This window comes from Eretmochelys imbricata, chromosome 3, assembly GCF_965152235.1.
Source record: "Eretmochelys imbricata isolate rEreImb1 chromosome 3, rEreImb1.hap1, whole genome shotgun sequence".
Classification (NCBI taxonomy): Eukaryota; Metazoa; Chordata; order Testudines; family Cheloniidae; genus Eretmochelys; species Eretmochelys imbricata.
Window position 1 is genome coordinate 207,934,674 of NC_135574.1, and position 27,625 is coordinate 207,962,298.

The 27,625-nt window shown below is 42.2% G+C and overlaps 1 protein-coding gene across 1 annotated transcript in view; it reads left to right on the forward strand.

Annotated features, from left to right (window-relative positions):
• The window catches only part of SOS1 (SOS Ras/Rac guanine nucleotide exchange factor 1), an 88,361-nt gene that overhangs the window by 28,203 nt on the left and 32,533 nt on the right, over positions 1 to 27,625 (forward strand). Inside the window, exons 4-9 of the mRNA XM_077814172.1 lie at positions 1,284 to 1,448; positions 4,009 to 4,218; positions 6,272 to 6,415; positions 7,291 to 7,401; positions 7,493 to 7,591; positions 27,112 to 27,239. Coding sequence (XP_077670298.1) covers positions 1,284 to 1,448; positions 4,009 to 4,218; positions 6,272 to 6,415; positions 7,291 to 7,401; positions 7,493 to 7,591; positions 27,112 to 27,239 — 857 coding nt within the window. The remainder of the gene's footprint in view (positions 1 to 1,283; positions 1,449 to 4,008; positions 4,219 to 6,271; positions 6,416 to 7,290; positions 7,402 to 7,492; positions 7,592 to 27,111; positions 27,240 to 27,625) is intronic.

Sequence of the window (27,625 nt, forward strand, 5' to 3'; positions counted from 1 at the left end):
CTTCTGCCATAAAGGTCTCCGAACTGTGCCCTCACATCCAATGAATTGTACTTGGTTGCCTTTAAAGACAAGGTGCATTTATATCCCATCCAAGTTTTCTCTCTCTGCGGTAGTTTCATATCAATCAATCAATTTACTTACTTGTATTTTGCCTTAAACCACATGCAAATATGGATGAGCAACTGCTACACACACTGTAGAACCAGTGCTCATCTAACATCCATAGACAGGACCAAACCCACCCAACTGTTCGTGACTATAGTTGATAGAATGAACGATCTTCCAGTCTCTTCACAGAGAATTTCATCTGAGATAACTGTAAGTATCTGCACTTGTTATGATCTGACACGTGTTTCACCACTGGGCAAGCTTCACAAGATCTCAAGCATCCTCCGTGGCATTCCTAGCGCAGATCCCTATGCTGGACATTTGTAAAGCAGCAACCGAGTCATCGGTGCACACTGTCTCCTCCCATTATACCATCACCCAGTAGTTTAGAAATTATGCCAAATTTGGGTGAGATGTACTGCAGTCTGTGTACATAAACTCTGATCCCTCTGCCTATTTAACTGCTTGACACTCACCAAGAATGGAATGCACATGGAATGCACAAAGAAGAAAAACAGCAGTTATTAACCTTTTCTATCTCTTGTTCTATGAGATGTGTTGCACATGTGCATTCTATAACTTGCCCTCCTACCCCTCTGCATCGGAGTTTCTGGATAGAAGGAACTGAGGGGGCTCAGGGTGAGCTGGACCCCTTTACCGGTGCCAGCAGAGGGTGCTCAAGCCCCGCCAAATGAGTACCACTGAGGGAAAAATTTCTTGTGGTCTGCGTGGGGTGCACGCACATCAAGAGAGGAATGTACATGTGCAACACATCTTGAAAGGTTAGTAACAGTTTTCAAAAAAAAGAAAACCCTAAATACCTATCTGCTAAAAATTGCAATACTTTTATTCTGGCTGAGTAATAGAGAATTCAGTGCTTTTAGATCGTGTCAAGTAGAACTGTATTGCATGTTATAAATGCTTGGTAGCACTGTCAGCATTTCAAAGTCAGTATGAACCATGCAGTGTTGTCTGTGATACCACTGTTATTTTTATTATACGTATAGAAAGAAGTATTTTTTGTATTGCTAGTACTAATGATGGACAGATGTTGACTGTCTAGTGCAATAGTCATTAAACATAATTTCATAAGTTTATTCTAAAATACATAAATTAGTTATTTGACTGGTTGTATAACACATGTAATGATGCACTTTTTGTGTTTTTACTTTTAGGAAGTTCTAGGTTATAAAATTGACCACCAAGTATCTGTTTACATAGTAGCAGTATTAGAATACATTTCTGCAGATATCTTGAAGCTTGTTGGGAATTACGTACGAAATATAAGACATTATGAAATTACAAAACAAGACATTAAAGTGGCAATGTGTGCTGATAAGGTAGGTGGTATAATTCATACTTGTCAAATGAATGGAATTTTGTGGGGGGGGGGGCAGTATTAAATTTTTAACCAGATCTTGAATGGTGTCTAAAAATCTTAATGTTGAATATTATTCTTAGTTCTTAAATGTATTGTAATGTAGAATTTTGATGTCTCTTCCTTTAGAAACCCCCCAGCAGTACGTGAACTTCTAAAATTATTGCTGTTTTGATACAACAGTGACTTCAATGTAGAGCATTCCTGGGGGTTGATGGTGCAAAGTTTTATTTGGGACACTTCATGCAACCCCAGCATACCCCAGTGGTCCAGAAGACTGTCTTTCTGACTATGGTTGGTCGATAAGCCAAATTCCTTTGGCTTGTACTCAAGCGTTGCTGCATTCTAGCTGCCTTGGGCACCTAGTCTCAATCTTTTGACACATTGGAGGGCAAATAATCTGTATTTTTTCTCTTTCAAAAAAACCAAAACAAAAAAACCCCACACAATTTGGAATCAGTCCCTCAAAAGAGGTCAGAGCCTCTAGTTCCATTGAAGTCCATGGAACCTTTCTTGTGTCCCCTTCTCACTGTGTTTACCCTGTCTGTTGTTGGCATTACTCGTGTTAATCAGCTCATTGGGGTTTTCATTTCTTGTTGCTCTAGTGACTGGTCCCCTATCTTGCTTCAGCCTTGTATTGACTGTGCCCTCTTCCCCCATTCATTTCTTCCTTAGCTTTAAAGGAAAGTGAAGTACCTTGTGAGACCTTAATAACCATTAAGACACTTAGGGCATGTCTATACTACAAACTTAAGTTGACCTATGTTAGGTTGACTTATCGCCACTGCAGTAATTACTGCAGTGGTTCATGTCCACACCCCCTCCTTCCGGTAGTGGTGCACAGCCTCATAAGGAGCACTTCCACTGGCAGTGTGGGGCTGGAGCCCGGGCTCTCAGATCTGCTCAGCTCCCTGCCGGGAGCATGTGCTTCCCTGCCCACCTTGGGCCCCCGGTGGGAAGCAGGGATCTGGGGCAGCAGCCCTGTGGGGAGCCAGCATCCCAGGGGGACAGCTGGGCTCTAGCTGGAGCCCCCCCACCCTACGGAGTGACAGCCCAAACTGTGAACTCTTTCTTGTCAATTTCATGGCTCCAGCATGGAGCCCTGACATGGATAAGAATGACAGCCAATGTAAGTAACCTGCAGTGTTTACACAGACATTGCCTCACCCTAACTACACCAACATAAGCCCTATGCCTCTCATGGAGGTGGAGTTATTATCTCGGGGTAGTAGGGCACTTACATTGGCGGGAGCAAGGCTGTGGTGTGTACTCTAACGTAATTAGGTTGACAAAAGCTGTCTTATGTTGACCAGACCAGGGCTTAGTAGTATAGGGCAGCTGTCTGCATCACCATTGCTGGTAGATACATGTCTGTATGTGGATGTTCATCAGAAGCTTGAGTACCTGCCATATGATTGTGGTAATGATGCTGATTCCTTCGATTCTTTCTCCTAATCTGCCTCCTTCAGCTGTTGGTGGGACTAGCAAAATGCATTGGCCAAGAAACTGGCCTTTACAGGGTTTGGATGTAAGGGTGCCTAGTACACTACATTTGTGTATATAAATCTCCTCACTGTATTTTCCACTTTATGCATCCGATGAAGTGAGCTGTAGCTCACGAAAGCTTATGCTCTAATAAATTGGTTAGTCTCTAAGGTGCCACAAGTACTCCTTTTCTTAGTACACTACAGTCACACTTCTGAAGAGTTGCAACAACCCCATGCATAAACAGTAGAAACCTCCCAGGTTTCTGAAGGGCTCTGAAGCAAACATGCAGCTTGTTGTATTTGCCCCAAAGCGACAACCTGCTAGAGGGAGACTTCTGTGGCTCTGCCTTATTCACCACATCAAACACAGACATGGCCCATACCGCGTTCCCAGACTTAGCCCGGCCTTATAAGTTAACTCTGAGATGACATGAAGCTGTCAACACTTGCCTATGCTCTGTCATAGATATGCATTAGTCCAGTATTCCCTCAAGTACCTACATGCTGCTTGTAGGCTGCCCCTTTATGTAATGTAATCCTTACCTTCTGTCCATAAGCATCTTAAGTAGGATCAGTCTCAAATAATATAATCTATATTTCCTTCTTTCTGCTTCCTCCATACCCCTACCCCATATGGAGGACAGGCCCATTAACCGAACTGCATATTTCCAAGCATTTGTCCTTGTGGATCCCACTTGTAGGTGTGTGTGCCGTATGTGCATGAACCTGCTGCCCCCCTTCCGTATGGGCTATAAAGTGTAGAACAGTCCAAACTACCATCAGTTCTTTCCTGTAGCTCTGAGTTAGAATTAGGATGATACCTAGCTAGTTTTTTTTAATTATTTTTTCTTAATTCAATTTCCTTTTTACCAGATATATTTAACCAACCTCAAGGCAACATACAAAGCCTTCCATTAATAGTATTCAACTATATCTTTTATAACAATTTATTTCCCCTCCCACTGGTAACTTTTGTATCAAATTTTTGTGTATATTTAAAGAAACCACTTACTTTCTCCAATTTCATTTACACAGGTGTTGATGGATATGTTCCATCAAGATGTAGAAGATATAAGTACACTAACTTTATCTGATGAGGAACCCTCCACCTCAGGGGAACAAACCTATTATGATCTAGTCAAGTCATTTATGGCAGAGGTTCGACAGTACATACGGGAACTAAATCTCATTATAAAAGTTTTTAGAGAGCCTTTTGTCTCCAACTCCAAATTGTTTTCAGCTCATGTAAGTATTATATAGATGTTACAACTAATGCATATGAAGCTTACGTTTGCATTAATATAGGTGAGAATTTCTGGGACCTAACTTTTGTCCGGCATCACATTCCTATAGTATAGGAAGAACTATCAGAAAGCCATCTGTTTCTCGACACTTGTCGCTCCAGCCCAGAACTGTTGATGAACAAACAAAATACAATAGCAGATGTTCTTATGTTGATGCTGCCTCTCGCTCTACAAAGGCAACTCTGAAAGAACAGGCTGAGAAAAGGGGTGTGTGTATGCACACATGGTGTAAGGATTGAAATGGAGGTAAGAAAGGAGACGCAGGAAAAGGGGGATAGGCAGCATGGGAATTTATTATAGCTCATCCTGAAATAAATGATGAGGGATTAGGGGGATGTTTTCCTCCCTCCCAGCCCAGAAGTCTAGAATCCAGAATATAGAATTGTAGAGCAGAGTGGGCTGAGTGTTCTATACCATTTAGCATTATATTCCCCTTGCACTTCTCTGGCATCCTAGAAAGTCAATTTAGTGCACTGGGAACTATTGTACTGACGTTATGGGAGTTGAAGTAAGTTTCTCCTGTACCATTTCTCAACCCACTTGTACAGCTACCATATAAACTGCATTTTTAAAAGCAAAACCAACAACACTGAAGTGCACATTAAGATCCAAATTGTTTGAATACCCTAGTCTATCGTGCCTGTCTTCTGTTTCTGCCTGTCACTATGTAGTACTGAAGTGCCTTGAAAATATAAACACAGGCAGTATTGTGGAAATATTAAAGGGCTTAGAGTTGGGATCCCTGTGTCACTTACTCTGCCACTGGGTTGTGAGACGTTCTGCAAGTAACTTAACCTTTGTGCCTCAGGTTCCTTTTTTTTCATATATATATATATATAGTGTGTGTGGGAAAGAAAAAAAATATTTATTGATCTTTGTAAGTAGAAGGGGAAAGTGTTTGTAAAACACTTTTTTAAAAGAGCCTCTTATGAAAATCCTACATAAATGCAAAGATTTTAAGACCATTGAGGATGATTAAAACTTATGCTTCAGGTCATAAACTGACCATGTTTGAGGAACCAGAAGGATGTTCTTCCTCTTTGTTTGGCATTGCATAATTAAATAAAATTGCGTAATTGGCTAAGTGCATTACTGGATAGAAATTTAGGAGGTGTGCCGAGTTTGCAATTTTTTGAACAACAAGTGCTGCCTGTTTTTTGCAATATTGTTTACCATAGGCCAGTAGTCTGGCATGGCATGGGAATTGGAATGTCTGTTTTCCTGTCAGTGTCATGCACTTTCTTAGCTACATGAGATCTCTCTCTGAATGCTAGAGCTCCATGTAGTTGAACTGTCTTTCTGATTCTGCCAAACCTTTCCTCCAGCCATTCTTTCTATAGGTGAAGCTGTAGGGTGAAATTCTGGCTCCACTGAAGTCAGTGGCAGTTCTGCCATTGACTTCACTGGGGCCAGGATTTTACTCATAGTGTACAAAGTTGGGTATGTGCAGTAGATCCTGAGCTGCTGAAAACTGGATTAAGAGTAACCAAGCTGAAAAGTTTGGCTCACCTCTTCCACCAGGTTCATCTTTCTTCCTTGCTGGACTTTAGGTTTCGCCAGTGGGTTCAGAACACAAATTGGGCAATTGAATGGTGGTCTGATTTGTGTGTAATACTGTGTATACTGCATAGGGCAGGTTAACATTTGGGTTATTACTATTTTTAACTCAAATTTGAAATGGAAACCAAAAGGCAACACTTGTGGGAAACACTAAAGAGTTTGATTCTATGAAAGCCATATTTGTTAAATACTTAAGTTCTCTGTTTCTTCTCCCATTATTTTTCTTCCAAACAGGAGTCAGTAATTAATCAGCTGTCCGTTACCTACAATATTTATAACCTTGCTTTAGCTGAGAAACTAATCAATGTTTGTTCAATATTATAACTGATTAAGTAGCTTGCTTTGTGTGCTATATATTTTGCCTTATGGATTTAATTTCTCTCTCTTATTCACCATGGATATTTATTGTCTGATGATTCCATTTCTTCCTTCAGGATGTGGAAAATATATTTAGTCGTATATCAGATATTCATGAACTTAGCGTGAAGCTACTGGGCCACATTGAGGACACCGTAGAAATGACAGATGAAGGCAGTCCCCACCCGTTAGTAGGCAGTTGTTTTGAAGACCTAGCAGAGGTAAGTAAGAACATTAAAGTTTGTTTTTATAATATATATTTTATTTTTGTTATACGCCTTGTATGTCCTAAATAACTGGAGTAATTTTAAAAAAAGAATAAATGTTTTTTGGTAGTTCAGTACATCTTTGTTTCAGCTGTCTTGGCTGGCTACATTGACATCTACCTTCTTCAAAGAAACAGTCATCACAGGGCAGATTTTCCCAGGCTCTCAAGATTTACCGTACTGACCTACCTTTGATTCTGAGACTATAGACTAGTTTGAGTCACAAAAAGGCTGTGGGAGCAGTTTCACTATGGGTATCTTCCACTCATAATTGCGAAGTGTGTTTTGGCAGTTTTTGGAGGGGGGGTTCCCCGCTAACGGATTGCCCCCTGGTTGCGCAGGTCTTTGGGACATTTTTGAAGGGCTTTGACCATTCGGGGCTGCATGAGCATCCCCTCATGCCACCAAATTTTCAGGTCCAGAGACTATATAAGAGAAGTGTAGCCCCCAACTATCATAATTCCTCCTTATTTCCAGTACGTGCAGGTGGAGGGACAAGGTACTGGCAGAAATGAAATGAACAAGAGCTTTAAGGTTTAGAAGTATCAAACTTGACCTTTGGAGACTGAAATCAAAATGGGAGTGTCTGAGACCCTGTTTCTGCAAAGACTTGAGCATGAGTTTAACTTTTCACACTGATAACTAACAATGCATGACGTTAAGCATATGCTTAAATCTTCTCAGAATTGGGGCCTAAATCTTTATAAATGTGCTTACTGATAAAAGTATATATAAAGTTTTCTCCGATGTAATATACTTCATATTTTTACCAATAACATGAAGCTTTGATACTAACCCATTTAAAAAATTTACTTTGTATTCCTTCTTAGGAACTGGCATTTGATCCGTATGAATCATACGCTCAAGATATTTTGCGACCTGCTTTTCATGATCACTTTCTTGGTCAGTTATCAAAGCCTGGAGCAGCATTCTATTTACAGGTACAATATCTTTTTTTAAATGTTTTTAAGAATATACCATTGTGTTACAAAACATCTTTTGTTTTAAGATTAAGACCATTTTTGTTTCCAGTCAATAGGAGAAGGTTTTAAAGAAGCTGTTCAATATGTTCTGCCAAGGCTGCTTCTTGCTCCCGTTTATCACTGTCTTCACTATTTTGAACTTTTAAAGGTAAGTAAAAAATTATATTGCTTATGTAAAATGTTTTGTTTCATATTAGCCGTTCTCAATTTTAGTTATATAAGAGCTATCTATATTCTCAGTAAGGCATGTTAGTAGACTAACAGAATTTTTTAATAATAGAAATGGAACGATGAATCTGGTGTAATGAAATGTAAATTCTATGCCATTGTAGATTCGTGTATGTAATGAAAAATACCATATTTTTATCTATATTGTGTAGCAACTAACATCTGGGGTTTTTTTATAATGAGTAATACTGTAATGATATTGTTTTGGTGTATTGAAAATGGATCCCTCAAATAGAAAAAGGAGTTTTACTTCCTACTTATTTTGCTTATATTTTAGGAATAAAGCTAAGCCTGGGTGAACAGTGTAAGACAGGGTAATGATCAGTGAAAATATGGCTGCATCTCTTAACTGGAAAATCTGGAAAAAATACATATATATCTGGAGTTTTCTAAAGTTGATGAGATTTTGTAAAGTAATTGTTACTCTGGTTTCTGGTTGAGATAGGGATTCCAGTGAAATTATTTCACCCTTAACTTTTTTTTGTTCCTTTGAGTAGCCTCTGCACATTCTCGCTCATAGGAGGTACTGATGATGCAGCTTGGATTCTGAGATGTATTGTCAATGCATCCAGACCACACTGTTAGTGTATGCCATAAGTGGGAATGTGCAGCGTTCATCTTGAAGAATTTAGGTTACAGCTGAGTCATTTCCATTAATCTGTTTTTTTCCTGGGTGTTTTGTGTGATGTGATGGACTATCAGTGGTTGAATTGTAAAGATCTTATCATTTTAAAATACTGTATCTGAACAGTACAAAATAAATGGGCAAAGTCTCTTGATTTAACAAATCAGACATTTTTATTAAACAGTAATCTTTAACTAATAGAATATTTTGCTTAAGTTGTTTCTCCCAAAATTAAATTTTACTTTAGAGGAAATTTTTAAGAGGGTTGGGAAAAAATTACACTCTCAGAAAAAAAATCTCGGACATCATGGAAAAAAAATCCTTCCTGTCTCCTGGTTGGCAACAACATTCTGTGTTCCGGAAGCTCTGTGTCAAAAGATTTGAGTTGCTTATAATTTTGGTTATACGTGACAATATTATAACTCAAATTGCGGGGGGGTGGGGGGAGGGAGAGTTACATCAGACAGTTTCTTTATTAAAACATGAAACTGAATGAAGACCCAGCATTTTTATATACACTTAACCGTAAAGAACACTGAATTATCTGAAATATAAAAGATTATATTACACAAATTAGAGTCCAAGATTACAATCGTTGCAGACAAATTAGTCTCATAATGAGAAGTCAGATTGTCAGAAATAGTGTTTCATGTTCATATATCTTCTTTTAGCCACAGATGTCAACTAGTTCAAGTGATACTTTACATGATGAGCATTTATTTTCCATAGTTTTCATAGAGCATTAAGCAAATTGACACTAGCAATGTCTTGAGGCTTTATTGCATCTTTTATGGAATACATGTGCTTTGGTTTTAAACATCCATCTGCCAGTTTGACTTCTGTGTGATTTTGCTTTTGAAAAGAATTTCTTGCGATTTCTTGTTGAATATATAGATGAGCAAAAAAAATATAACTTTTACACCGTGACCGTTATAGTTCAAAGCACAGGTGCATTACAGTTATCACATGATTTAAAAAAAACTGAAGAGAATTGAAATCTGATGGACAGTACATCAGAAATATACAAATATTATCCATTCTTCTTCGAGTGATTGCTTATGTCCATTCAGCGTAGGTGTGTGTGCTTGTCACATGCGCTGGTGCTGGAAGTTTTTCCCTCAGCAGTATCTGTAGGGGACCAGCTCCGGTGCCCCCTGGAGTGGCGTGCACATTCCACAGCATATAGGGTGCCGCCAGTTCCCCCCATCCTCAGTTCCTTCTTGCCGCCAGTGACGGTGCTGGAACTGTTGCTGTTTCAGTTAGTGCTGTAGGTGCTTGTTCTTACAAACTAGTTATCGCCTGTTTATACTGTGTGTAGTTTTTTTATTAGTGTTTATAACTCCCTTAGCTATAGTTAGAGACTTTGTAGGTCCTGAACAGGACTTTGCCTCTGGTCAGGGTGTGCCCTGATCCCTAGGCTCTAAGCTCTGTGATTGCTGCAAGAGGCCCATGCCCGTTAGTGATCCACATAACAGTTGTCTGCGTTGCTTGGGCGAAGGACGAATTAGGGAGAAGTGCAAAATTTGCAAGTCCTTCAAGCCAAGAACTAAAAGGAGTGTGATATTCGTCTAAGAGCGCTCCTTATGGAGTCGACCCTCACGCCGGCACCGGAGCAACACTCCGACTTGGCACTGAGTACTGTGACCTTGGTGCGCAGCGCCCCACCGGAACCATCCACTAGCCAGCACCAGTCCCCAGCCATGGCTCCCACTAAGAAGCCCAAGAAGGCGGGACGAGGCCAGTCTCCAACCTCCCACAAGGGAAAGAATAAGACTGGGTGTGAGCACGGTCCCATGCCAGGCAACTCTTCACCCACGTTGGGATCTCGGGCCCAAGCTCCGGGGAAGCGCTGTAGCAGGCTCATAAGCCCGCACTTCGAGTCTTTGGCCTCGTGCTCCCTGTCTCACCTATCATAGAAGGTAGCTTTCCTGGTGACGGTGATTTCAGCGAGGCGAGTCTCCAAGCTGTGGGGTGGGGGTGTGTGGGAAAGGTACAAGAATCAATTGTTTGTGGAGAATTCCTGCTTGCTGTAAGTAGTTAATGTAAAATTAAAGGAGACAGAGTTGGCTTATATTCGTGTGAATGGTGCTATAAAAGGTGGAGCTGCATAATACTATCCATAAACAGTTCTATCATGTTGTCAAAGGAAACAGTTTACAATATTTGTAGACATAGGTTACCATATCTCTGTCTTGGTTAGGGTAGACATATAATACTTTTGTACTGTTAATTTTCTTTTTGTAAGATAACTTTTAGGAAAACTCACCTGAAAATTTCCTTTTGCTTAGAGGAAAGGTCTTAAGCAATTTACAAATCTTCCCTGCACAGAAGAATACAATATGTGAAAGAGTAGTATTTATATTCTCTGAGATAAATATCTTCTCTATCATGCGTTCTAAAGCTTCAGTAACTTTAAATGGTTTCAGTTATAATGTATATAATGCTGCAAGTGTTCTGATACAGGGAGTGCAATATTGGACATTCCTTCCCTGAGAAAAATCTTGCTAATCTCTATTCGTAATATGTGTAAACTTAAGTTTTGTGACTTGATGGGAATGGCTGTATTTTTGCAAATATCTGTAGTTGTTGGAATTTTAAATGTACTTGTGTAATTAGTTGATTGTCTGGTATACTCTCATTTCACAATAACTTCAGTTGATCACTTCTGGTATCACTAGAAATGAATGACAGATGCCACAGATCCATTTCCAAAGCCTTGTTTAATATCTGAATTTCATCTTAACACGATTCTCCAGGCTTTGCAGAGTTGCAACTTAGTTTCTAGTCCATGTGTGTTGGAAACATCATCTTAATTCCAAATAATTTTTCCTGACTCTCTTGCACTGTCTTAAATCCTATTAAATCCTTCTGATGCAACAAGGGCATTGAAGGTAAGAATGTTACTTTTTTTCCTTTTCCAGCATGAAAGTATTAAATTTATTACATGCTGCTGGAGCTCTTCTGACATACAACTTTGGAATTGTACCAGTTACACTATTTGTATATTTATGCTGCTCCCATACAACTGTTATATAGGGAAGGGAATGATTCTGGCTTTAATTTGGAAATGGCTGAGGAATCAAGTTTGACAATTGGTGCTGAAAAATTTTACAGAATTCTGTCTCTCTAGATCCTCATTTTAATGGTCGTGCCATCGTGATGAAAGTTTGTCCATAAGATCTTACACTCAATATAACACTGTAATTGTTTGTAAGGGGGTAGAAGTTACGATAGTGTTTGTTGCCTCTTTTAAATAAATGTCAAGGCTTCATGCCTAATTCTTCCGATTTATGTACAACCTATTTCTTGAAACTGGTTGCTGAGGTTTTCTTTACATCAGGTAATTTATATAGTCTATCTTGCTGCTTTCTGTATGTTAATAGGCTCTTATGCATATTATATTTCAAAATAAAATTACTTGCGTGACATTTTTACACACACACACACACGTAATATACAAATACAGGAACTCCTCATTTAAAGTCGTCCCAGTTAACGTTGTTTCGTTGTTACATTGCTGATCAGTTAGGGAACATGCTTGTTTAAAGTTGAGCAATGCTCCACTCTTATGTTGTTTGGCTGCCTGCTTTCTCCACAGCAGGCAGCCTCCCTACGCTCCCCGCATCCCAACGGTGCCCCTCCCAGCAGACGCTGCGGATCAGTGCCTTTCCCCTCCTCCCTCCTGCCCGCAGCAATCGGCTGGCTTGCCATGTTTAGGCAGGAGGGAGGAGGTAGGAGCAAGGAAGCAGCCTGTGAAGTAAAGGGGGGGGGAGGAGAAGAGGTGGGTCAAAGGTGGGGGCTTGGGGAGAGGGGTAGAGTGGGCGGGCTGGGAGTTGAGCCGCCGCCCCGGTGCTTGCAGAGTAGAGGAAGCTGCTGCTGCGCAACATGCTTCTCCTAGCCTACAGCACCTTTAGCCTCCTTGCCTGCCTCATTGTCTCCAGTGACTTAATAGGATTTAAACATGTTGTCCCTGCTATGAAGAAAGATATCCTCGGCTTGGCCAAGAAAGCTGGTTTTGATGAGGTGGAGGAAGCCAACGTTACACAACTTCTGCAGTGACACGGAGAAGAGCTAACCAATGAAGATCTGATGCAACTAGAGGTGACGAGAGCAATGGAAGAAAAGGGCCAAGAAGTAGAAGAAGAACCAACCCATCGAAATTTGACTGCCAAACGTCTTTCTGAAGCTTTCCAAATGATTGAAGCTGGCTTGCAAATCCTGAGTGGTGACTATCCTGACAGGGAACGCAGCTCCAAAGTGATTAGGGGAGTTGGTCATCTAATGATTGGCTGTAAAGAAATTTACCAAGGGGGAAAAAAAAAAAAGGGAAGCAAAACAATCTCTAGATGCGTTTTTTCAAGTTCAGAAAGTTCAGCAAGAGGAGTAGCCGGACAATCCACCCTCTTCTACTTTCTGACTCCACCACCTCAACCAAGCTTCATACTCAGCAGTGATTGTAGTATTAAATTCTTGTTTAAAATTGTTTAAAATGTGTATAATGCCTTTTGTCTGTCAAAAAAAAAAAATTTCCCTGGAACCTAACCCCCCCCCATTTACATTAATTCTTATGGGGAAATTGGATTCACTTAACATCGATTCACTTGGTCACATTTTTCAGGAACATAACTACAACGTTAAGTGAGGAGTTCCTGTACTTTAATACTAATTGGAGGGGAGAATGGATTTCCATTTACTACCAATTAGTGACAACAGATGTATACCTTCAGTGATTATTGCAATAATCCAATAATTCTCTTGATTAAAATGTAATTACATATTCTGTTTAATATTTAATCTGAAACTGACAGTTCATGTTAACTTTCTATATGGAAATTCAGCTTTATCTCACTAAAGCAGAGGTGGGCAAACTACAGCCCGGGGGCCGCATCTGGCCCTCCAAATGTTTTAATTCGGCCCTCGAGTTCCCGCCGGGAAGTGAGGGTCTGGGGCTTGCCCCACTCCGGTGCTGCAGCTGGGGAGCAGGGTTGGGGTCTTGCCCCACTCCGCACAGCTCCTGGAAGCAGCAGCACATCCCCCCCCCCCCCCAGCTTCTATGCGTAGGGGCAGCCAGGGGGCTCCACACACTGTCCCCACCCGAAGCGCCACCCCCGCAGCTCCCATTGGCCAGGAATCACAGCCAGTGGGAGCTGCAGGGGCGGCGCCTGCGGACAGGGGAATGCGCAGAGCAGCCTGGCTGCGCCTCCACATAGGAGCTGGAGGAGGGACATGCCGCTGTTTCCGGGACCTGATTGAGGTGAGCACCTCCCGGAGCCTGACCCTTGGCCCCAGCCCTGATCCTCCTCCCGCCCTCCGAACCCCTCGGTCCCAGCCTGGAGCACCCTCCTGCACCCCAAACCCCTCATCCCCAGAGCCCACAGCCAGAGTCCTCCTGCCCCCCAACCCCCAATTTCATGAGCATTCATGGCCCACCATACAATTTCCATACCCAGATGTGCCGTCCCCTGCTCTAGAGTCTCGTATACTCACTGGTAAGAGTATAAAGAACAATGTTTCAGAGAGCATTTGTAACAAGGTTTCACCATGTCCTTTTGTCTAGTCACATTGTAGGTAGCAGAATGCTGGCAGTGGTAAATGTAGCAGGCAATGAAAAGATAAAGAGATATATATACTTTTCCCCAGGTTCTTAGCAAACTAAAATGGGCCAGAATTGGCTGCGTCTCAGAACTTGAATTTCTTTTGCATGCTGTCTTATTCTGGAAGATCACTTCAATTGTTGTATAATTCTAGTAAGGTTTCTTAATATGTTTAAGTAAATAGTACAAAAAAGATTGAGTGAATTATGTCTACAGTATTGTGAAGAATACAAAATTTAGTACTGTGATAAGCCTGAAAAATCACTCAGAGCGTCAGGAGCTCGCAGCCCAGCCGGAGCCAGCCGCACCACACGCCAGGAGCGGCGGACCAGAGCACTGGCGGCGTGGTGAGGTGAGGCTGCGGGAGAGAAGGGACAGCAGGGGAGGGGCCGGCTAGCCTCCCCGGCTGGGAGCTCAAGGGCTGGGCAGGATGGTCCCATGGGCTGGAATTGGTGCACGGGCCGTAGTTTGCCCACCTCTGACTTAGATGCATCTACAGCAGGGGTTAGCTTGACCTAACTATACTGCCCAGGGCACAAAATTTTTCACAGCCCCAAGCAATGTCAGTCTAGGTTGATCTGATTTTTAGGAGTAGACCAGACCGAAGTTATTACAGGGGGAATTGGTAACGACCCTTATACTTAAATTGCCTAACACTTTCCTCTGTAAAGAACTCTCAGGACCTTTCTATCACCTTTCTATTGTTTGAGGTGAACTTTTGATATTTGACATGGGGGCATGCCATTAGGCTAGGGAAGTACCTTTTCTTTGTCCCATGAAATTGTGTTCAGCTTTTGCTATGTTACAGGCTGTTTAGAAAATGCCACCTTTTGCTTGCATTCCTCAGGAAAATGTTGGCAGCATGCTCGTGGCTCATGCCAGGCTCATGCTGTTGCTGCTACTACAACAGCAGACATACTGGGAACTAGTAGGAGCTTCCAAAGCAGCTGGAGAGGGGAAGGGGAAGAGCTGAGGTCCCCTCACCTGGACATGGCTCATGGCCCATGGCCCCAGTGTCCCATACCCTCCTATGGAGGCACCACATAAGGCGGGAACCAGGCTGGGCTCTGCCTTCCTCCTCACCCACCCGCAGATTCAGCAAACAGCCCAAGTGGCCCACTTCCTTGGCCCTTTTCTAGGGACACCAGGAGCAGCAGGAGCTCCCCGAATTTCAGGGGGATGGGAAAGCCAGACCAGCTGGGCTACCCCTTCAACCACTCCCCAAGCTGATAGACCCATCCTGAATAACCACCTTTTGCTGCTGCATGTTAATGAAGTTAATTCTGTAGTTTAAGGGGTTGCAGTCTCTACTCCACTGCTGAAAGGCTCAGGGTTAAACACTGCATGATAGGGATTGTTACAGTTGCACATAAAAACAAATTATATTACCTTTTTCCTTGACTAAAAACTTAGGAAATTATGTAGAAAAAACCCTAAATTAGAGATCATTATTTAGGTAGCAAAGTCAAGCACTTGAAAGTTAGAAAATGTCAGATTTATGGTTGTCTGTGCAACCTTATTTGACCCCTTGTGCATATGCATTATGGTTGTCTTTAACTGCATGATCACATGCTGTCTTTTCCACAGAACTCTGCCTCATTCAGTGCATGGGAAAGATGCACAATGGAGGGGGCAGAACTTAGTTTGCACAGACAACCCTAAATCTAGTATTTCCTAATTTACGAATGATTGACTGGCAACCTAAGTGTTCTTTTAACATAGCCTCTTTTTTTTGTATGTATAATAAAAAAGTACATTTAGCATCTAATACGTGTAATGCCCTGTTATCAGAATGTTTTCTCCTGTCACCCAAACTACAGCAGCATGACAGGGATGTATAAGTCTCTCTTGCATTTACAGAGAATGTGGTTCTACTAACATTTTAAACGGTCTCCCCAATGAAGACATATGGAAAGATATAATCAACTTAAAAATAGGAGTAATCTAGCAGGTGATACTATTGCTACGTTGCTTCTATTGTCTGAGCTCATTGCACAACCCAAAGGCTCCTTGACTCCCTCCACATCCCCCTCTCCCCAACAAGCTTTCCCCAGCCTGCATCTTCTCTATGCCAGGGGCTGTGTGGTCCCCTTTCCCCTCATTCCAGGTCCACCATTCTCCCCTTCCAGCTCCTCCCTTCCCCCCGCCAGGGTTCTGTGTGCTCCCATTTCCCCTGCCATTCTTATTCATCCTTTTTCTGTTTCTTTTATTTTTTTTCAGAGTTGTCAACATTTTTAAACTGTATTGGGAGGATGGGCAGAGTTAAGGTGAGGGTATTGTAAAACTGGAAGGTGATAATGGCTGCCATCAACTGGTTCTTTGCTCCTGTGGACAGTTGTGGAGGTGGCTGAAGCTGCTAGTTCTGCAAACCCATTCTGTGTCTCCCATTTCTCCCTTTGTTTTTTCCGGTTGTCACCAAAATGAGTAGAGTTCTGCCTGTTGATACTTAGTACACTCCCTGAAAATTTTGGAATTGATTGGACGCAGCATTCAGAAGTTATCGTGTAACATGTCCAAATGCAGAAATACCATCGAGATGAGTGCAAGCCCTCATAACTCTGCCAGTAAAAATCAGACTCTATGCTTAATCATGTTGATGCTGTTAAGGTGAATTTTATTACAAATTGGAATTATATAAGAAAAAGGAAAGATGGTGTTTTAAATCAACATTACTTTACTGTGATGGAGAATTCTTGGGAAGAAAATGGATGTCCTCAATCCCAAATGTGAAAGCAAATAGGTAAATATTTTGTGATATTTCAAATATAGATGGAACAATGTATGTTACCAGTCTAGTTAATGAAACATTTTAAAATAAAATGTCCATCTATATTCTGCAGTGCTGCTCCAGCTGAGGAGGAAAAAACTGGATGACTCCGAGGAGGAGAGGACTCACAAGAGCATGGGGGGCCACAGAGGGGAACTGTTGCTGGCGTCTACATTTATCCAGAAAGATAATGCAACTGCTGTGGAAGAGATAGCAGCAAGTATGGAAGGAACTGATGAAGCTGAAGTTAGGCAGGAAAGTGTAAAGAAGATGGATTTTTAGTTACAGCAGCTTCTCCAAATGTGCAAGTGGCAACATATGCAGCTCCTCAGTGCTGGACTTTTGAGCATACAAAATCCATACGAAGAATCTGCTAGTAGCTATTTGAGTCTACTGCAGACTTCTACAAAATTTTGTAGATGGTTCAAGAGTCACTTTTGCTGACAGTGTTGACTGACATATTTGCAAACAATGCTGTTTTCATCTGTTTCTTGTAGGGTTAGATTACATCTGTATGTGTTGAAATAATTTTTTTAAATTACATATTTTGGCACCTGTTTGGATATTAAAACAGTAATATTTGAATGTACTTTTTAGTTTAAGAAATTATAAATGTTCAATAAAATTGAATTATGCATCTAATTATGAGTTAAGGTTAAGAGGTTTTTTTCAAGTTCTAATGTGGGGAAAATCCTTCATTCTGAAATAGCAGCAATTAAAAAAATACAAGAGTTCCTAACCTACCTGGAATATGGGTTCTTCCAACAATGGGGGTCACAACTACTTTTTTTTAGTAGCTAGATGAGAGAGGGGTATCTGGAAATTATTTTGTTACATTGGACATAGTATGGAAAAAAATCTTGAGAATTGCTCACGTAGCCAACATCATCCTCAGGTTTGACATACTTTAAATCTGCGTGAAAGTTGTGTAGCACTTAGAGTATCAAGTCAGAAACTGCTAATGAACTGGCAATGTTAGAGTAAAACTTACTGGATATATTTTTTTTTTATTTCATTTTTGTCATATTGCCACTCTGTTAATTTTATCAAATGTGAATTTTGAAGGACCCAAAAATGTCATGCCATGCCATATCTGAATTCTATGATTTACTAGGGAAACCAAACTTCAGTGGATCTTTTTCTCCTGCTTATATTGGAACAGCATGTATTATCTTTATAAGATACTAGGCATTAGGGTTTTTTTTTCCTTATTCAATTATTCATTGGCTCTTCCTGGGTTTTGGTATGTAATGCCATGTTCACACAAGGAAAGACTATGTAACACAATAAACATAATTTAATTTAAAGGTCTAGAATTAAGTGAGTCAGTGTAGCCCACGAAAAAGAATCTGTAATAATCCTCTTAAGAAAGTGTAGTTTTTTCTATTTGTATAAGTAGTATGTTAACATCTATTATGAAAATGGGAACCTTGTAACGTAAATCTAAATTGACCTATTAAACTCAGGTGTGTATTTGTGCTATAGTGAATTTATAATTAGTTCAGAGTATTGAAAAAAATTTTAAGTTCAAAGGTCTTGCTAAATGCTATCATCAAAGCTCTGAATGTGACATGCTTCCTGTAATAGCCATGCCTCCTGATTTATGCAGCACTTGACTGCCTCCTAAGTCCGACAGTGGCTTCACAACTGCATGGGGTGTCAGCTATTTCCAAATGTGGTGTGCTCCCAGACCTACCTATTAGCTGCTTCAGGCAGCTTGTGTTGATGGGGCCTAGGAACTGGAGAGCCTTTTGGGTCTTGGAGACAGACTTACTCCTAGCCTATTACTTTCTTGGTGCACAGAGAGTGCAGATTGGGGGATCCACAACAGGGGCTGGGGTGGACTCCATGAGATATTGGTTCTTCAAGGTCTTTAGGTATTTTGTGGCATAGATGTCTTCAGTGTGGTCCACTAAACGAGGGATTCAGTGGCCCACCACCTCTTCTGGCTCCTCATAACTCCCCAAGGCACCATTGTTTCTGACTAGCACCTAGTGCACTTGAACACCTGATCCATCAATATGTCTCCCCCTGGGACAATGTGCCGTAAGTGGTCCAACTGCCTTATGCATGGTGGGGTATTAGCCTAGTGTCCCGGCCCATGGAATCGCCTTTGCATATTGTTTAGAATATTGATCGTGCACGTGGAAGCACTGGTGTCTGAGCTGAGTGTTTTGAAAAGTGCTGTGCATAACTGCCACATGTGTGGGACCTTTTATGCACTGTATGTCGCTTGCTTCTAGTACCAGTCCTTGGGCTGGTCTTGAAATCATTGCCTCCTGTTAGGGCTCAAGGCATCCGTGCACTCCAGAAGAGCTTCAAGTAGCTGACCAACGAAACATGGGTCTGCATCACAGAGGTTAATAGAGAAGGCCTTATGTGGAGGAAGACATTTAAGGTATAGCACAGGAGTGAAGGGTGCTTGAGAGATTTGCTGGCACCAGTGCTGGTTGCTCTGACTCCCACTTTTCGTTTCCATGCCAGTGTGGAGCTCAGACTGCAGCTCACCTGCTGAGGAAAGTGGAATTGAATTGGAAGGTGATCCTCATTCAAATGAAGAATCAAGCCACCGTGTTGTAACAGTTTGGCTGATCTTGCAAAAGCCTTGCACTCAACTCATTGACATTTCGGTTGTATGTAACAACTATCCCAGAAATTCAGAAATGTGCTAGGCATCAAAGGCCAGAACCCTGTTGACTTGGAGAAGCTTGGGGACACATGGGAGTCCCTACCAGCTCTTTACCACTGTCTCAGCTTGGGGCACATCTGCAGTAGCCTATAGATCAAAGAGCTGGTTGATGGTACCCATTAATACCTACTAGTAACAATATTCCATCTCTATTGGGAAGATGAGCAGAGGTGAGTTTAACAGGTCAGTGACCTGAATGCTTTGTCTGGAAGAAAAGTCAGAATAATTGGGGGGGAGGGGGGAAATGGGGGTATGCACACAACTTCTGACCTGGGGAAGAGGATGTGGAACCCATGGAGGGGGCACTGGGCACACAGCTCATGCCATGGGGGTTCGAACAACCCCTGCCATGGGGGGAGGTGTTAGTGGAGGGAAGGGAAATGGGGCACACAGTATCCCTTGCAGGGGAGATTGAGGTACCATGGCACAGGGGAAAGAAGTGGGAGTGTATACAGTCCCTGCTATGGAGTGAGAATGGGGAAAATGCAGCACCTCTGGTGGGTGGATATTGGGGGAACTTGGTATGAGGCAAGGGGGACACAGAATACCTCTGGTGTCAGGATAAGGTAAAATAGGAGGCACACAGCCCTGTCATGGGGGGAAGTAGTAATACACAGCCCCTGGTACAGGAGGGACGAGGAGTCTCACAGAACACCTAGCAATGTGGAGAAGGTGGAAATGGAGGCAGACGGGGTCCCTGGAAGGGTGGATTGTGGGCACCCTGGTACTGGGGTAGTAGGATGAAAGAGGAGAATGGGGCTGCACAGGCCCCTACAATGGTTGGACAAGGGAATGTGGACCACATAAAACTCCTGGTGTGGGAGATTGGGGGAATCTGGTACGGAAGAAGGGGAAACAGAGCCTCTGCCACTGAGGGCATGGCAGGAAGTGAGAATAGGGCTGAACACAAAGCCGCTGGTGTAGGGGAAGAGAACAGAGGGAGCAGGGGAGAAAGAGAGGCCCTAGCAGTTGGAGAGATTTGGAGGAGTTGCAGGGGGTCCCTGAAATTGGGGGAGGGAGGGGCATAGAGACCATATGGGGAAATGAAGAGATGCAAGGAGCCTGTGGTGCCTGCAGTGAGCTTGACCACCACAAGTGATGAATCATGTATCCCACTAATTATGTGCTATGTTTGAACCATCAAGCCAGGAAAGGCAGAGGATGTTTCCATGACAGAAAACGCTGTTGATGCTAATGTGCTGTAGGAGTTTCCTGGTGGTCTCTTTCCCACCAGTAAAATAAAACAACTTTATATAGGCTAAGCTGATTGATGGTTGGACCTCTGTAGGAGTGGTCCCTGGGGAAATAAATCCCTGGTGAATAGGATGTAAGGTTTTCCTCTACTGAGGTCACTGGATGTGTATCTTTGTGTTTAATATGGAGTCCATAGCATATAAGAGCACATAGGCAAGTTTTTTTTTCTGCACCTCTTACATACTGTCTCCCAGTATTTTATTATATAATACTTTGCATGCAGAGGATGACTGTTTCAAGTAGACACTCCCAAATAACCTTTTAATAAATTGAATGCAACCTCTTGATTGAGGAGGGGTGCCTCAGGGGGCCCGCTTACTTCAGATTGCCTATCCTTTGTGCCTGTCTGATGCTCTGTCTGCTTTCTCAGGGTCTTATCTAAAGTAGGTTATGGGGCTATTGGCCTGATCCAAAGACTGTTAAATCAATTGAAAGGCTTGTTGACTTTAATCAGCTTTGGATCAGGTCACAGATGGGCTTGGAATATTTTTGCTCTTGCCTCTTCTTGGAGGAGGTGCAGTTTAGGCCTTCGATAATCTTTGTGCTTCTCATATGTCACAAGTTGCTTAGTATTTGGATGTGTTAAACCTAATGATCCTGTCTCAGGTTTTTCTGTTGTGCCTGTATTGGGTCATAATCTGGGTTAAATATTTTTTTTATCTGAATTTCTGGTGTGTACAGCTACCTATAACTTTTTGGTATTGGTCAACTGAACTAACCCTTGTAGTTGAACGGGCCCCCTTTACAATGGCATTTCCTGTGGTCCTTCCTGGATCAGATCCATAGTTCATCTAGTTCAGTGTCCTGTCTCTGACAGCGGCCAGTACTTCATGCTTCAGAGGTAGGTATAAGAAACCCCACAATTGGCAGATTTAGAATAATTTGCCCCCATGGAGGTCTGATCCTAATCTGTAATAGTTCGAGATTGATTTAAACTGTGGAAGCATGAGATTTTATATCCTTCACAATACTTGTTGCTACCATCAGCTGCTGCTGTTCTGGATACTCTTGTTCTCCATATAAACATCTAATCCTTCTTTGAAGATGGATAATCTTTTCTTACTACTTAGGTGTGATTAATACTCCAAAGAGTGGAGCAGGTCTCGTGCTGACATTCATGACAGTAGATGATTCTATATCCTATTTGCCCTCAAATCTGTTTGTGCTTTGCAGTATTTATTTTTGAACTTGGAAGAAAGTCTCCCAACTTGTAACATCCTCCAACTGCTGGAATGACTGAATACATATTTCCTCTTGCATGTCTTAATTGTTGAGCTTTGGTCAGGGTCTCTGGGCAGTGTACCTGTGAATACTTGTGGGTATGGGTTCCTGTACTATATCATATGGGTGGGCTGAGCCTAACAGGAACTGAGGGCTTTAGTCTTGATGTGTATGCAACTAAACCTATTGTTGTATGGAAATTATAGCTTCTGAGTTCTTGCCCACTGGTTATTCTCTCGGACCAGGGGTGGCTAGCCTGTGTCTCCGGAACCACATGTGGCTCTTCAGAAGTTAATATGCGGCTCATTGTGTAGGCACCAACTCTGGGGCTGGAGCTACAGGTGCCAACTTTCCAATGTGCTGGGGGGGGGGGGGGGGGTTTGCTCACTGCTCAACCCCTGGCTCTGCCACAGGCCCTGCCCCCACTCCACCCCTTCCCACCCCCTCCCCTGAGCTTGCTGTGCCCTTGCTCCTCCCCCCACCCCCATCAAGAGCCTCCTGCATGCCACGAAACAGCTGATCGGGAGATGCAGGGAGCAAGGGTGAGGTGCTGATGGGCGGGAGGCACTGGGAGTGGTGGGGGAGCTGATGGGGGGGACTGCTGACATATTACTGTGGCTCTTTGGCAATGTACATTGATAAATTCTGACTCCTTCTCAGGCTCAAGTTGGCCACCCATCTCAGACCATAACATGTTTGACTGGCAGATAGAGGTGCTCCATGACTTTAACAGCTTGGGGAAGAGGGTATGAACTCTTGGACCCGGTAAAAATGTAGGCAGTTTTCCAAACAGACCATGATATCCTCAGTATCCCAGTCATGCTTAGCTAGACTTTCTCCCTATGCTCTGCTTCTTTACAAAAGAAGACTTCAAACACCTATACTTTGCAGTTATTGCACTGATTCATTAGGTGGCACTATACATCTACAATAAATCAGTGGGACTTTTAATAGCAGTTTGAATTTTTTGTGGTATATGTCCATTGACATCCTGTTTGTTTCTCATGATCCAATATGTTCCAAGAAAGTAGGTTTAAATTTGACACTAGATTACAAAAATCCTCCTGTACTCTCCCTCCTACCAAGTTTCCTTGCACAACCTATTTCTTTAATTGTTTCTTCAAAAAAAAAAAAAAAGATGAAGGCAGAAGCCTTTTTCTTTTTGAGGGGGGAGGCTATTTTTATATGGTTAACATAAAACCTTGCAAATAGCTATTCTGTTTTTGACTGTAAGTAATAATTCAGTAATAGTGGCACTTATAATAAACCATATTCCTAATACATGTTTGGTGTACACAATGTTTTTAAAACTACGAAATGCTAAATATAAGTTAACTTTAAAAAAAAACTTTGATATGATTAAATTCATTAGTAGCTTTGAACACTTGATTTTAATTTGAATATGGAGTTGGAAGTACAGGTAACTTTTAAAAATTGGGCTTCGTCAGAGTCCAAGAAAAGTTATTTCTTTGAGTCACGTATTAGAGCTTATCAGGATAAAATAACCTGCAAGCATGTTTTACCTAGTGACGTGAACGTGAAAGCACCAGGTCTGACGAATTTTTTTAAAACCTTTTAATCTCTTCACCACCTCAAGGAAATTGTTCTCCCTACTGCTCTTTCTTGTTGCACAATATTAGGAAGGAGAGCTAAAAAGCATTGTGTACATTTATATAGGATCAGATTTTTGTACAAGTATTTCGTTAATAAAATGACTTGAAGAACAAGTATTTTATCTTACTCCTGCTTCTCTTACACCAAAATGCATAGGTTCAAGGATCTGTTTTAATTTTTCTTGGTCTTCAACCTGTATCATAAAATAACATGCTGAATCAAAGTCCCGGATAACTTTACGTATATCTTATAAGTATGTGATGGAATTACTTATATCTCATTTACTTTGAATCCCGACCTTTAAGCAAATCAGTCTGCATTTTTCCATATGCTCAAAAGCTGCTTCCAGCTTTCTGCATTGGAAAGAGAAGGCTGCAACCTCAGAGACAGACGCATGGTAAGTAATAACTTTGGCTGCTGCAGAAAGATGGTCATTCAGACATAACAGGGAATCCAACCAGAAACCCAGGTTGCAAACAGTAGAAAAGACTGTCAGAGGGTACTGTGGGGGGGGTGGGGGGTGAAGAATCTCCATTTAGTCTCGTGCACAGCTATAATATAAGAGTTCAAAGATCTTTATGCTATAATCTGTTTCATCCCAAGACTTCTGCCAACGGTGCTTGAGCTGTCCTCCCTCACGTTGGAGTTGTTACAGGTCAGATATAAACTAAGCAACCTGCAAGAACAAAGCCAGGTTAAGAGGTTGCTAGCTGTCTACGTCATCAGGATAAGATGCAAATATCCCACTAACCATTGATTGAGGGTTCTGTCAGGAGATCAGTGTTCTCCTTGAGAGCCCTGTGGAAAACTCAGGTTGTGTTAGTATGATGATGTACAATCTAAACGATCCTTCATTGTGATGAGTTGGGTGCCCTAACCTCTGATCAATGGACGTTGTGGTTGCTCTGTGACGGGTTTAGTTTCCAAATTTCGTACCTCCAATCCCAATCCAAACACTACATCAAGAGTGTGGCCAGTCATGAACTATAAGGTGGATAGAAAGTTGGCTAGATTGTCGGGCTCAATGGGTAGTGATCAGTGGCTCTATGTCTAGTTGGCAGCCCGTATCAAGTGGAGTTCCCCAAGGGTCGGGCCGGTTTTGTTCAATATCTTCATAAATGATCTGGAGGATGGTGTGGATTGCACCCTCAGCAAGTTGGCAGATGACACTAAACTGGGAGGAGAGGTAGATACGCTGGAGGGTAGGGATAGGATACAGAGGGACCTAGACTAATTAGAGGATTGGTCCAAAAGAAATCTGATGAGGTTCAACAAGGACAAGTGCAGAGTCCTGTACTTAGGACGGAAGAATCCCATGCACCACTACAGACTAGGGACCGAATGGCTCGGCAGCAGTTCTGCAGAAAAGGACCTAGGGGTTATAGTGGACGAGAAGCTGGATATGAGTCAACAGTGTGCCCTTGTTGCCAAGAAGGCCAATGGCATTTTGGGATGTATAAGTAGGGGCATTGCCAGCAGATCGAGAGACGTGATCGTTCCCCTCTATTCGACGTCGGTGAGGCCTCATCTGGAGTACTGTGTCCAGTTTTGGGCCCCACACTACAAGAAGGATGTAGAAAAATTGGAAAGAGTCCAGCAGAGGGCGACAAAAATGATTAGGGGACTGGAACACATGACTTATGAGGAGAGGCTGGGGGAATTGGGATTGTTTAGTCTGCGGAAGAGAAGAATGAGGGGGGATTTGATAGCTGCTTTCACCTACCTGAAAGGGGGTTCCAAAGAGGATGGATCTAGACTGTTCTCAGTGGTAGCAGATGACAGAACAAGGAGTAATGGTCTCAAGTTGCAGTGGGGGAGGTTTAGGTTGGATTTTAGGAAAAACTTTGTCACTAGGAGGGTGGTGAAACACTGGAATGCGTTACCTAGTGAGGTGGTGGAATCTCCTTCCTTAGATATTTTTAAGGTCAGGCTTGACAAAGCCCTGGCTGGGATGATTTAGTTGGGGATTGGTCCTGCTTTGAGCAGGGGGTTGGACTAGATGACCTCCTGAGGTCCCTTCCAACCCTGATATTCTATGATTCTATGAGAGTTGGAATAGAAACCACCAGGGATCATCTCATTGGCCTCATGGTGACCAGGAAAAACTAAATTGATTCAGAAAGTTGGCAATCCATGGGAATGCTGAAGTTGTTGCTGTCAGCATTGGTGTCTACAACATGAGATAATGAACTTGAACAGATCATGGAAAGAAGTAATGTCCCCCAGGACTTTCGTACAAAGTTGGACGCAGTATATTTGATCCAGTTTGGGAACGGGACACCTTTTTACATTTCAAGTTGTATGCAAACCACAGTCGCACCACCTCCACTCTGATTCACCCGTGGGTTCATGTGGCCTGCCTGATACCTGCCTGAGACCAAATGTGCCAAATAAACCCCACAATTTTGTTGAGCTAGCACTTGGTGTGTAAGAGTTTCATCTCTTATCAAATCCGAGCATTATTGTTAATTATTGACAGCTGACTGATGTATTCATAAGCATAACCATAGTCTAGGAATTGCTTCCACTGATACCCTACCCCCTGAGAAAACTGCAGACTAAGCCAGAGGCACTGAAATGAAAATCTCAATTCAGATTTACGTCTAGCACCATTTTTTCAAGCTGCTTTGTCTCATCCTTGCCTCCCCATCCGCTATAGGAAGAGAAGGACCCAAACCTTCACTGTTAACATGCTTCCGTCCCCTCCAACTCTCAGGTTCCATTCCTGAAGCTCTTGGCAGTGCTCCCTCACTCTGAGCCACTTTAAGGTGGCCAGCAAAAGGACTTACCTTTCACACTAGGTACCCAAATAGGGACCTCCTGGGTAGACTGCAAAAGACATCTCAATGATGTAACTACTAACCCTTATTCAACCAAACCCAAAGGAGCTTACAGTAACAAACCCTACAATTCCATCTCGGACTAACCAAATTGACAAACTAAAATAAGAAACCCCTTTGTAAAAGAGGGCTTTAAAAACAAACACACACTAGTACCTCTCCTTCATTTTTCCTCCCAAACACAGAGAGCCTTATCCCTCCCTGTGCCTCTCTCGCAAAGAAGTGTAACCTCTTCCAGCCTCATTTCCAAGCCCTTCTCCCACAGGGCCATAAACCAATCTACCCTACTCCCAGGAAAATCTTCATATATGTAATATGGAGGAGGCTGCACATCATACAAACACATTCATATCCCTCAGAAAGACACACAGGCTTCCCCTTTGTCTCCAACCCACAAGAATATAAAACACCCAACCAGCTCCTCTCACATGGGTTGTAAACCTATTAATTTAGAAATAAACACGCATGCCCAATTATGTCCCTGCCCAGTGAGGGAGGTGTCTCTCTTAAAGGGGACTCTCTTCCATACTGCTGGTGGCATGAGGGGGACTGGAGAGACCTGGTGTAGAATGGTAGCTTCTTCCCTAGCGCAGCTGAGTCCTTGGGTAGACAAGGAACTCTTCTCTTAAAGGGGACTCCCCCACACACCCCATTGCTGTTGGTAATGCATCTAATTAATGTAGATTATTCTGTGATTTAGATAATAAGAAAAACACACAAACCCAGCAAATGGAGAGATTTCTTCTCACTGTTAAACAGATTATTTGTAATGCTTTCACACATGCATATACCATCATTCTTTAACATTTTTAATATTTAGCTTTCAATATTCACAGCAATTGGAAGAAAAGAGTGAGGATGAAGAGGATAAAGAATGTTTAAAGCAAGCGATAACAGCCCTGCTTAACCTTCAGAGTAGTATGGAAAGGATATGCTCCAAAAGTCTTGCAAAGCGAAGACTTAGGTAAACATGTTTCCATTTTTTCTGCTTTCAGCCCTCAATGCTTTGCTATAAATCCAGGGTTCCCAGTTTCCTCTTTCAGTAAACAATGAACAAAATAGTTTGTGACAGCCTGCTTTTTCAGAGGAAGTGACATCAAAGCTAAGATAATTTGTTATTGTTTTAAAACCTTTCGTATTTGTATCTGTCTTTGCACACAACTGGTCAAGACATCCTGAGAATCTAGTGGTAAGCAGAAGGAAAGATAAATTGTAGATTTTTTTTTTTTTCAGATAGTAAGTGGATTTGTAAAATTATAATTGCTAATGTGCATTTCTTATGGTTGAAAGTAGATATTCTTATGTCATGGAACCATTTAAATGATCTAAACAGATTTTTGTGTGCATACT